This window comes from Chrysemys picta, unplaced genomic scaffold, assembly GCF_011386835.1.
Source record: "Chrysemys picta bellii isolate R12L10 unplaced genomic scaffold, ASM1138683v2 scaf200, whole genome shotgun sequence".
Classification (NCBI taxonomy): domain Eukaryota; kingdom Metazoa; phylum Chordata; order Testudines; family Emydidae; genus Chrysemys; species Chrysemys picta.
In genome coordinates, this window is record NW_027052907.1 from 90,090 (window position 1) to 102,000 (window position 11,911).

The window sequence follows — 11,911 nt, forward strand, 5'->3', positions numbered from 1 at the left end:
CGGGGAGCATGGGGCCAGCAGCCTAGAGCCCCTGGACTTCCAAGAGCTAAGCAGATCAAAGCAAGCATATCTATCACATTAAAAGAACAGGAGTACTTGTGACACCTTAGAGAATAACAAATTTATTTGAGCATAAGCTTTCGTGGGCTACAGCCCACTTCATCAGATGCATAGAATGGAACATATGGTAAGAAGAGATCTATAAACACACAGAGACCATGAAAAGGTAGAAGTTGCCATACCAACTCTAAGAGGCTAATTAAGATGAGCTATTATCAGCAAGAGAAAAAAAAACTTTTGTAGTGATAAGCAAGATGGCCCATTTCAGACAGCTGACAAAAAGGTGTGAGGATACTTAACATGGGGAAATAGATTCAATTTGTGTAATGACCCCGCCACTCCCAGTTTCTGTTCAAGCCCAAATTAATGGTACTAGTTTGCATATTCATTCAAGTTCAGCAGTTTCTCATTGAGTCTGTTTTTGAAGCTTTTCTGTTACAAAATTGCCACCTTTAAGTCTGTTACTGAGTGACCAGAGAGGTTGAAGTGTTCTCCTACTCACCAGCAACCCCACACCACAAACACTAACCCAGGAACCTATCCTTTCAACAAAGCCCAATGCCAACTCTGTCCACATATCTATTCAATTGACACCATCATAGGACCTAATCACATCAGCCACACCATCCACTGCTGGGATGATTTAGTTGGGAATTGGTCCTGCTTTGAGCACCGGGTTGGACTAGATGACCTCCTGAGGTCCCTTCCAACCCTGATATTCTATGATTCTGTGATCAGGGGCTCATTCACCTGCACATCTACCAATGTGATATGTGCCAGCAATACCCCACTGCCATGTACATTGGCCAAACTGGACAGTCTGTACGCAAAAGAATAAATGGACACAAATCTGACATCAGGAATCATAACATTCAGAAACCAGTAGAACACTTCAACCTCTCTGGTCACTCAGTAACAGACTTAAAGGTGTGTAATCGCAGTGCTATCTCTGGGGTTGTCTGTTGTTCTCAGCATTGATTGAGGTAGCCCTGAGATCCTGCCTTGCCCCAGCTAACCAGTCCCCCTTCAACGCTTTTGCAATTTACTCATCTGCATTTTCCATGTCTCTGAAGCTATTTCCCATACAAACAGCTCCCAATAACCATGACAACCAGCTAGTTCGTGGCTTTCTGCAGAGACCACACACGACCCCTTTGGTGAGATATTGAGAAGACAGTCGGACACAGGAGTGATGTGTCTGCCTGAGGTGTTTGTGTCACGTGCATAAAATCTCCTCTCTCTCTCCAATATCTGTCCCCATTCGCTCTCGCTATAACCCGACTGGTGCGAGGTACCATTGAAATGGTGCCCTAAAGAATCGTTGTTTTATTGTGCAACAGACCGAGGTTGCGGCTCCTCTTTCCCAGAGCAAATTCCATTCCTCTGAGGTCATTTGTCTGCCCAGATCCTTTCCCCAGTGAATCAGAGACAGACGTTTTTAGTTAGGAAAGATTGACATAAATCATTTTTCTGTTTTTAAACTGACCAGAAGCCATCACTTCTATTGACGTTTGTGTTCTGGATACAAAGCAGGTTGGGGTTTTTTTGAGCATCCAAGACCCCAAGGAGGGGAAAGATTCCATGGCCTGCTGGCTCTGGCTGGGGGCCAGCTCGCCATGCCTCATCCATCCTCTCCACGCCCTCACCCTGTTTGTGGTGACTCCAGCCCAACGTGGATGTGGAGGTCAGGATGGTGGGAGTCCGTAGCCCTGGCAGGATCCCACATACTTTGTTGGCATTTGGGAGGGGGCTGCAGATTCTGGGGATGGAGCAAGCCTAGATGGAGAAACCGAGTCCTGGCTGGGTCAGAACAATTCATCAAGTCCCAGCCAGATCAGACCCAGCACGGGGACTCTGGCACCTCCTGCCCCTTTGCCCCATCTGCTCAATGGCTGGAAAGTGCCACTCACCCCTTCTTTGAGTCCCCTCACTCCATCTGGATTCCCACCACACTTCACTTGCCTGCCTGGAGCCAACTGGCCTCAAATTTCCCTGGCACAATCTAGATGTTCATCTGTGGGGCTCCATGAAACCTGTTGGAGGAGGAGGAGGAATTCTGGGGCAAAGGCAGTTTGACTCCTACCTGAGTCGCACTGGGGTCCTCCTGGGTCTGGCTGGCACACCTGTGCCAAGGCTCACGTGCCACCTCCCTGGGCGATCACATGCCAGGAACCGTCTGTCTGACTAGGGTGACCCAGGCTCTAGGTGCCTGTCTGGTGGAATGGGCACAAGGCTGGTTCCCACCACTCTAAACCCACCACTAACATTGCGCTTGGATAGGGCTTCACAGCCAGATGGGTGGCCCCCCCAGCTCTGGGAAAAGAAATACCATCCCGGGGAGTGGGGGGACAGGCCCAGAGAGGGGAAGTGAGTCACCCAAGGTCCCTCAGCAACTCAATGGCAGAGCAGGAATAGACCCAGGCCACCTGCTCCCTGGCATAGACAGGTCCTAAGGCAGCTGCCTGCCCCAGGGCTGCGATCTCTACGTGGGGAATTGGCCACAGCTCCTCTATTGCTCCCACAGCATTAGCTCCCCATGTTGCTGCTACCCCAGGCTTCGCAGAGCACCTGGCCCAACAGCCTCCTCCTCTGTGAGCCCTTCCTGCTCCCCCCTTTCTGTGCGATTCTCACAGCCCAGAGGCATGCTAAAGCCAGCTGTGGGCAGGGCCGGGAGCCGGGGCGCTGGGAAAGACCTGCCAAGTCCCTCGACCTCTCGGAGCACATCTGCAGAGGTTTGGGGGGCCAGGAAGCAGCCTCAGCAACAGCTTTGGAGTGCCAAAGTGCAGTCAGCACAATGGGCTGGGGGAGCAAGGGCTCTGGGGGACACAGACAGGTTGGAGGGCAGCGTGTGGGGCTTGGGAACACAAGCAGAGGGATTTGGGGAGCACAATGAGAGGTTTGGGTGCCTAGGAGTGCACCCTGTGAAGGGTTTGGGGGTGGCAAAGTGACAGGTTTGGGGGGCAAAAACACACAGCAGTGGATTTGGGGGTGCCTGGGGGGCTCACACAGTGAGGGTTCAGGGGTATCAGGGGGGCTCACACAGTGAGAGTTTGGGGGTGCTGGGTGGTCACAGTGAGGGTTCAGGGGTACTAGGAGGCTCACACGGTGAGGGTTCAGGGGTGCTATGGGGAGATGTGGGGCTGGAGGGTAGCAGGGGGACTGGGGGGCTGGATGGGAGATGTGGGGGGATAATGTGGGGCTGGAGGGGAGCAGGAGGGTGTCTGGGAAGGATCTTTTGAAGCTGAAAAGATCCGTCTTTGTCATCCGTGCCGAACTGGGGAACACCTGCAGCGATTCCAGCAAAGCCCGTCTGGGCTGGGACCCAGCAGAAGCTGCAGCCCGGGGAGGCGGAGCCTGAGAGATGATTAGGGACAGAACGAACCTGCGCAGGCCCCACTGCCCCCTACAACCTGCCTCCCCCATCCCTACTGCCACATACACGGTATGCAGGGACCAGCCAGCGCTGAGCTGCAGCCACTTCTGGGGTGAGCCAGGGGCAGTTTAACAGCCACATGCACTACATGGCTGTGCAAACATGGCTGTTTAGGACAGGAAGTGAAGGTCGCAGTCATAGCAGGGAAGATGGAGTCTGGCTGCCTGTTGGGGACTCTGGCCTGTATCTGCTGTTCCCCCTCCCCCACAGCCTCCGCTCACTGCGCAGCCGGCGCAATGCTCTGGGCGTCAGCGCAGCTGCAGAGCCCACAGCCTGACCCGGTGCTCTGTGCTGCGCGGTGGCGTGGCTGGCTCCAGCCAGGTGGCGCGGCTACCTGTCCTGGTGCTCTGGGCGGCACGGCTGTAGCGTTGCCAGCCATCATGCTCCAGGCAGCACGGTAAGGGGGCAGGGAGCAGGGGGGGTTGGATAGAGGGCAGGGGAGTTCGGGGTGGTGGTCAGAGGGCAGGGAACAGGGGTGTTGAATAGGGGCAGGGGTCCCAGGGGAGCAGTCAGGAAGGAGAGGGGGGGTTGGATGGGGTGGTGGGGGGCAGTCAAGAGCAGGGGTTCTGGGCGCGGTCGGGGAGAAGGGGTGGTTGGATGGGGCAGAGGTCCCGGGGGGGGGGGCAGTCAGGAATGAGAAGAGGGGTTGGATGGGGCAGTCGGGGCAGGGGGTCTGGGCGCGGTCAGGGGACAGGGAGGGGTGGATGGGTCAGGGGTCCCAGAGCGGGCCATCAGGGGACAGGGAACAGGGGGGATTGGATGGGGCAGGAGTCTCGGGGGGCTGCCAGGGGGCGAGAAGCAGGGCGGGTCAGATAGGGGGTGGGGGCCGGGCCAGGCCTGGCTGTTTGGGGAGGCACAGCCTCTCCTAACCGGCCCTCCATACAATTTCAGAAACTCAATGCGGCCCTCAGGCCAGAAAGTTTGCCCGCCCCTGCCCTAAAACAAGGGAGCTGCTACAAGGATAGTGAGGGGCAGCTGGTGAGGGTGCTAGAGAGACCTGAGGTGGCCGAATGGGGGTGGTGGTGAGGAGGGGGGAGGAGGTTGGGATGCATTAGGCGAGGTATATCTAGTAGGGATAAGGAGGTCCTGCTTCCGTTGTACAAGGCGCTGGTGAGACCTCATTTGGAGTACTGTGTGCAGTTCTGGTCTCCCATGTTTAAAAAAGATGAACTCAAACTGGAACGGGTGCAGAGAAGGGCCACTAGGATGATCAGAGGAATGGAAAACCTGTCGTATGAAAGGAGACTAGAGGAGCTTGGGTTGTTTAGTCTGACAAAGCGAAGGCTGAGGGGGGATATGATTGCTATCTTTAAATATATTAGAGGGATAAATACAAGGGAGGGAGAAGAATTATTCCAGCTTAGTACTAATGTGGATACAAGAACAAATGGATATAAACTGGCCGTGGGGAAGTTCAGGCTTGAAATTAGACGAAGGTTTCTGACCGTCAGAGGGGTGAAATATTGGAACGGCCTTCCGAGGGAAATGGTGGGGGCGACGGACCTGTCTGGTTTTAAGATTAAGTTAGATAAGTTTATGGAGGGAATGGTTTAATGGTAAAACATAGTAGTCAAGGAAAACCAAGCAATGGTAGGTAAATAGTATAATGGCTAACAGGGGTCAGGCTGGAGACTCTTGCCTATATGCTCGGGGTCTTACTGATCGCCATATTTGGGGTCGGGAAGGAATTTTCCTCCAGGGCAGATTGGCTGAGCCTCTGGAGGTTTTTCGCCTTCCTCCGCAGCATGGGGCAGGGATCTCTAGCAGGAGGGTCTCTGCCGATTGAAGTCACTAAAAACAGGATTGGGGACTTCAACAGCAGAGTCCAGGGAAGGGGTAGGGACGGTTTTATGGCCTGCAGCATGCAGGGGGTCAGACCAGATGATCATAATGGTCCCTTCTGACCTTAAAGTCTATGAGTCTATGAGGTTGGGGGCTGGGCTGTCTCAGGGGTAGGAGGGGTTGAGGCACTGGGGCAGCAACACTTTTGGGCCATGAGCTCCGCTCTTCGCACTCCATCCCTGGGGAGGCGTGAGGCAGATCCAGGCAGGACGTGGTGCTGGGGCCCCATACAAGACCGCAAGGATGCGGGGGGTGGGGGGAAGGGAAGTGGCAGCAGCTTCTGAGGAGAGGAGCCCTCCCTGCCCCATATGTCAGGGGCACTTCCCCCCAGCCCCACCCCAAGGAGAGCTGCTCTGTGGGCACCCAGCGCAGCCCCCCTCCCCTGAGTCGAGCCGCCCAGCTGCTCTCCCCAGCACAGGGAGCCCCAGAATGTGCAGGCCTTCCACCCACCACCACTTGGGGGTCTCCCCATCCCCACACCACAGGGCTGGGCTAAGGGTCCTGGGGACTGGGACCCCCCCCCCACCCCCGCTCAGGGCACCAGCCCCCTCTGGGCCAAGTATCCCACAGCTGCTCTGAGCCTGGCCCTGCAATGCAGGGTTCTCCCCTATCCCCTCTGGGGACAGCAGCTGGTCTGGGCCCAGACCCATCATGGCAGAGCTCAGCCCAGACTCAGTGCCTGCGCGGAGCAAGGTCACAACATACGGTCAGCATGAACTCTGCAGGGGAAGCTCCCTCTCCTGGGGGAAGCCCTGGCGTCCAGGGGGCACTGAGGAAGCTCAGTGCAGGCCAGGCCCTCTAAGGCCCCACAGCCGCCCACATGACCTTGCATTGGGGAAGCAGAAAGGGGGACCAGAGGAACCATAGTTATGGCCCGTGGCGCTATACAGACATGGCCCAGGTGACCTGGTCATGGAGGCTAGGGAGTGGGGAGGGGGCTGTCCACTTGGCCCCCCACCCCACCCCTCCACCCACAGCAGGGAGGGAGCTCCTGGCAGCAGGACAAGGGTGTGTGGGGAGGGCAGGGGGGATGGTGCAGCCCTGGAGTCAGAACTCCTGGGTTCTATCTCCAGCTCTGGGTGGGGAGTGGAGTCTACAGGTTAAAGAGCAAGGGGTGCTGGGAGCCAGGACTCTTGGATTTTCTACCACTATCTCGCTGCACAACCCGGGGTCAGTCCCTGACCCTCTCTGTGCTCTGCCCTTTTAGTTCAGGTGGTGAGTGGACTCTGCCATCTCCCTAATGCGGTTGCCAGGGGGTCCAGTCACTGCCTCCCCACCCTGGATCACCCCAGCCTCAGTCTGACTTAGGAGTCTGGGATGATGGAGCGGGACCCTGGGCAGCTCTAGGCACAGGAGGATGGAGGAGGTGGGGGGTTGGGGCAAAGGCCAGGCCCTAGAGGGGGAGCAAGGAGGCAGGTGTTCTGTCCCAGATCTGAGCGGGAAGCGGGGGCTAGTGCTTAGAGCGGGAGCTGGGACGCAGGGGGCTGGGTTCCAGCGCTGATTCTGGGAGGGGCAGGAGCTGGGTGGGTATGGTTCCCTGTGGGGGCCAGCCTGGGGGCTGGGCCCTGGTGCTCGCTCAGTGCCTGCCCCAACCCCACACTTGATGGGGACCCTATAGCTGCTTGGGGGGATTCCTGGGGCTCCCTGCTGGTCCCTCTGGCACATGGACCAGAGAGGCAGAACAAGGGAGTCGGGGCAGCGGGACACGGGAACTGTGTAGGTTCTGGGGCCCGGCTGGGTGAGCCAGCACTGTACCAGCAGGGGGCGTCCACAGGCCAGAGCAGAGCTGCCCCCAGGCCCTGGTCCAACACTCCAGCTACTGCCCCACTCTCCTCCTGGAGGCAGAAGGTTGAGAGGGGGCAGGGCTGGCCGGGTGACTCGGAGCCAGGGACCTGGAGCAGGGCCAGAGTGGGAGCTGGGGAGATCCCGCTCCCTGGCACCAGGGACCCTCAGCCTCACACCCCGCCCCGTCCCCTCCCTTCCCCTTCCCCGCCTGTGAACAGCAGCAAAGGCCTCGGCCAGCCTTTGGCATCGCACTTTCCTGGCCCAGGAACAAGCCCAGTAGGGCAGGAGCAGGGCCAGCACTGACTGTGTGATAATGGGGTGGGAGGCTCAGAGCAGAGAAAACACAGACACAGACACACACACACAGAGTCCTCTTTACCACCCTGGGAGGTCACTCCTGGTAAATGAGGTCACTGCTTTACCTGGGGTCACTCCGGCCAGCGCTTGCCCCAGCACAGCCCGGCTGGCGGGCACGAGGGAGGGGACCTCTAGGGCCCGTGGGATGCAGGGGGTGAGGCTTGGCTCAGGGCTTGGTCAGACCCACGGGGGCTGGAGCTGGCTGCCTCAGCTGGAGCTGGGGCTCCAGGTGCCCAGGGGGTGGCTCTGATACCCAGGGAAAGGCACTGGGGAGGTGTCTGCCACTGGGCAGGGGCATTTGATCCAGGCCCATCGGGGCGGCAAACCCGTCCTGCGGGTCCTAGATGCAGCCTGGCTCTGCCCTGCTGCTGCTGCCCAACCCTGGACACGCCTCCTATGCAGCCCTGGCTCCACCCCCACTTACTTGGGCACCTGACTGCAACTCCTCCTAGGACCCCTCCCCCCTTCTGGAGCCGAGGTTCCCACCGAGAGGCCAGGGTGCCAGGCTGTGCTGGGAGGGGTGCAGGGAGCCAGGGCTGGGCCAGCACCCCAAGGTGGTGAAGGGGGATGAGATGGGGGCAGAAGGGGGGTTCTCTTTAACCCTTTGCAGACTGGACAGACACAGCCTGGGGCTCAGTGGATGGATCACATCCCCCCCAAAGCCAGTTGCTGGTAGCAGCCTCTGTGCGCCCCCCATCGCTGGCAGAGGGGTGACAGGAGGGGAGGGGCTGTGCCTTGGGTCCCAGGGAGGGGAGGTAGGAATGGCTGAGGCTGTACATAACGGAGTCTGACTCTTCCCCTATCGCATCAGTGGGGCGGTGGCCATGGGGCACAGAGGGCCACAACCCTAGACGGGAGCCTGGCCTGCCCCCTGCCCTAACAGCCAAGCAGCCTGGGGGTCCCGTCCCCCCCCAAGAACTGACAGCGCTGCCAAGAGTAGGGGGGGAAGGTGCTTTATTACAAAGAGCAGGTGGCTCTGTGGGCAGCAAGCTCTGGGGGGCAGAGTCTCTGCGGGGAGGGGGCTGCTTCTAGACCTCCTCAGGGGCCTTCCGGTTGAGGGTTTGGACGTCATCCAGGAAGCTCTTGGGGGTTAGGATGTGACTGGAACCTGGGGGGGAGAGAGGTGGTTGGCAGCGGTGCGCACAGTGGGGCGGGCATGAGACTGGCATCACCATCTCCCCCATCCTTGCAGCTGGACCCTGCTCTAGTGCAGGGGGGGAGGGGATGTCTCCTGCCCCCCGTGGCCTGGCACCGCACCCCTCGTGCCGCTGTACCCTGCACGGCCAGGCAAGAATCCACGCACTGACAGCGTTCCTCACCCTTGGGTCTTAGAGGGGTGTGTGCAGGGGGTGAGCCATAGCCCTATGGGTGTTACTGGGGGTGTCTGACTGGGCCCCCACACATGGTCCCTGGGAAAGGAGAGGCCTGGGGAGCCAGGGGCCAGGAGATCAGGTGTCTAGATACAGGCCATGCGTGGCTGAGGCAGGTGGGGCAAGCGCATCTGTTCCCAGGCCCCCGGGTGCGGGAGGACAGAGGGTGGCAGGGGCGCCCTGTGGGTGCTAGGCAGGCAGTTCTAGGGTCTCCCCCTCCCAGGGGGTCCCGACTGTCCCTGACCTGGGCATTCCAGCCGCCTCTCCCCCCAGGACTCGCCCCACTCACCGATCACCACCTCCCACTCGCCCTTGGTGGCCCGGGTCACTTCGTAGGCGCAGCGCATCTCAGACATGGTCACCCCACCCAGCACGTAAATGATGAGGCGCGGGCCCGTCCGGTACTCGGCTGCTGGCTTGCCCTTGTGCCAATGCCCAAAGCGGGTGCTGGGGGAGAGAGGGGCAGTGTGGATACCAGGGGCTCGCTGAGGGAATGCCAGGCGGAGGGGTGGGCACTGCCCAAAGTGGGGGCTGGGGAGTAAAGGGACTGTGTGGATACCAGGGGCTCGCTGAGGGAATGCCAGGCGGAGGGGTGGGCACTGCCCAAAGTGGGGGCTGGGGAGTAAAGGGACTGTGTGGATACCAGGGGTTCGCTGAGGGAATGCCACGTGGAAGGGCAGGGCCTGGAGGGGGATGGGGGGCAGGCCCTGCCCAAGGCAGTGGGACAGGAGTCCCAAAGGAGGCAAGAGGGAGTAGGGGAGGGAGGCACCTGCCCTGGGTTGGGGGTGCTGTCTAAAGCTCGGCCAGTCCCTTTCCTCCATCCTGGGCCCTGGTGTGTTGAGGGACTGCTGGGGTGCGGGGGACATGGTGAGTGGGGTCCAGGGCTCCAGACTCTTGGACACCCCCTCCCCCGCAGAGGGCAGGGTCCTGGCCACGCACTCCCAGGCACAGAGGCTCCTACACCCGGGGGGTGGGGGGGTGTCAGGGCTCTACCCCCCACAGCCCAGCCAGGCTCAGCCTTACCTGACAGCAGCCTGGGAGCTGGTGGAAGGGACCGGGTCTGACATGAAGGGGACAGCAGCCTGGGAGCTGGTGGAGGGGACTGGGTCTGACATGAAGGGCCACAGTTTGTTGTCCAATTTCTTCTCAATGATGTCCTGGCGGGGGGAGGGGGGAAGAGGACAGGTCAGCAGGGGCCAAGCAGCAGGAACCTTGGACCTGGTGGCCAAGCCAGGCCCCATTGGGGGGAGGGGCTGGGACGGCTCTTCCCTGAATGATTGATAGTCCCTGGGGGAGCAGCCTGGGGCCCCCTTTCTGGGGGCATGGGAAGCCAGCAAAAAGCACGTTGACTCCTCCCATGATGCCCCCCCCATCTCCCCACCTCCCCCTCAGCTGCTCAGTGCCCTGCTGTGAACTCCACACCCATCCACCGTTATGGGGAGGGCAGAGACCTCCTGCAGTCAGATCCAGGGCCCCTCACTTGGGGGAGGAGGGAGGCAGGGGGCTGCCCTCAGTGCCCCTTCCCTGCTGCGGGCAGATCCAGGCCCTGCCTCTTGCCCCATGAGGTGTGTCCCAGCCATGCAGGGGGCCCAGGCTATGATACATCCTAATACCACATAATAGGGGCTGCGTTGACTTGTACCGGGAGGCTTAAGGCCTGTCGAGCTGCGGCTAGCACGGGGGGTGGGGGTGGGGGGTTGGATTAGGCACAGGATTGAGGCTACCGCAACTGCCTGCCCCAAAATCCCACAGGAGGAACCATCACAGCGCTGGAGCAGGGGCCTGGGAGCCTCCCTCGGGTGGTGGGGTTAATTCTTGGCCTGGAGGAGCCCCAAGCCAGTGGGTTGAAGGCAACTAAGTGTGCCCCCCACCCCCTTGAAGAGTGCCCCACAGGGCAGGGCGATGAGGGGCTCAGCCCCCAGCAAGCATTGGGGGAAGGAGCGACCATGTCACCTCTCACAAGCTAAGCAGGTTTGGGCCCAGGCAGCGCTTGGATAGGAGACCTCTAAGGAAAAGCCAGCGGGTGCTGGGGGGTGCTAGTGAGTCAGCAGAGGGTGCTTTATGTCCCCAGTGCGGCACTAGGGGGCGCTGTCCTGCAGGGAGTGGGCGGGGGGCCCAGTAGGGGGCGCTCTCCCCTGGCAGTCAGTGCTGGCCCCAGCGCGGTGCTAGGGGGCGCTGTCCTGCAGGGAGTGGGCGGGGGGCTCTGCAGGGGGTGCTCTCCCCGGTCAGTCAGTGCCCAGTACTGTGCTGCAGGAGTTCGTCCTTTAGATGAACGTCAAACAGCTGCTCCTCACTGGAGGTTAGGCCAAGGACCCTGCCGGCCATTCAGATTCCAGTGCCTGTCATGACAGTGGGCTGCCTGGATCCCCTGCACTTCCAGCCCCGCACGCTGATCACCTCCTGCCCTAGACTCTCGGGCAGTGCTGCTGTGCGGCTGTTAACAGCTGCCTGCCGCTCCTCAGGAAGAATTCAGCCCCAGTGAGGGACCCCTGTATAAACCGCCCGTGCCCCACCCCAGAGGTGGCAGCATCTCAGCACCGGGTAAGACAACTGCCTGCACTCGTGTCTATGATCTAAGACCCCTAAGGATGGCAGCAGCAGAGGACTTTCTGATGAGCCCCTCACATGGCTAGATCCCTGCACGGATACAAAAATGTGGATGCGCATCAGCCCGCGATCCACTAGCCGTCTGTATCCGCATCCTCATGGGTAGCAGCAAGGGGGGGAAGGGGTCTTGCTTGGAAGAGGCAGCGCGAGGGTGGGGCTTGGGGGTAAGGGGCAGCTTGGAGGGGGTGGGGGCTTGGGGGAAGGGGCAGCGTGGAGGGGGTGGGGGGCTTGGGGGAAGGGTCAGCGTGGAGGGGGCAGGGTCTAGAGGAGAATGGGTAGCGCGGGGGCGGGGTCTCAAGAAGGGGCAGCGTGGAGGGGGTGGGGGCTGGGGGGAGGGGTTTCTCATCATGTGATGCTCCTGGGGGGTCACAAGCGCCGGTACACGGCAGCAGCAGAGCATGTTGCATCACAGTGGGGTGCTGCCCGGAAGCTGGTGGGGACGCTGGTGCTGCTCAGC

At 60.2% G+C, this 11,911-nt stretch overlaps 1 protein-coding gene across 1 annotated transcript; it reads right to left on the bottom strand.

Moving 5' to 3' along the window:
• Positions 1–8,392: 8,392 nt before the first annotated feature.
• On the bottom strand, positions 8,393–10,141 carry LOC135978272 (syntaxin-binding protein 2-like). The gene is made up of 3 exons (XM_065579263.1): positions 9,871–10,141; positions 9,137–9,294; positions 8,393–8,585 (listed from the first exon to the last, which is right to left on the bottom strand). Exons 1-3 carry the CDS (start codon positions 10,086–10,088, stop codon positions 8,506–8,508), a joined length of 456 nt encoding a protein of 151 aa, XP_065435335.1. The 5' UTR covers positions 10,089–10,141; the 3' UTR covers positions 8,393–8,505.
• Positions 10,142–11,911: the final 1,770 nt, after the last annotated feature.

Bases quoted from the DNA above. Each gene is read 5' to 3' on its own strand.
- LOC135978272 (XM_065579263.1), bottom strand. From the start codon at position 10,088: ATGGGGCCTGGCTTGGCCACCAGGTCCAAGGTTCCTGCTGCTTGGCCC. The intron at 9,295-9,870 runs GTAAGGCTGAGC...TCTCTCCCCCAG, and splicing joins AGCTCCCAGGCTGCTGTCAG to CACCCGCTTTGGGCATTGGC. The intron at 8,586-9,136 runs GTGAGTGGGGCG...TCTCCCCCCCAG, and splicing joins CGAGTGGGAGGTGGTGATCG to GTTCCAGTCACATCCTAACC.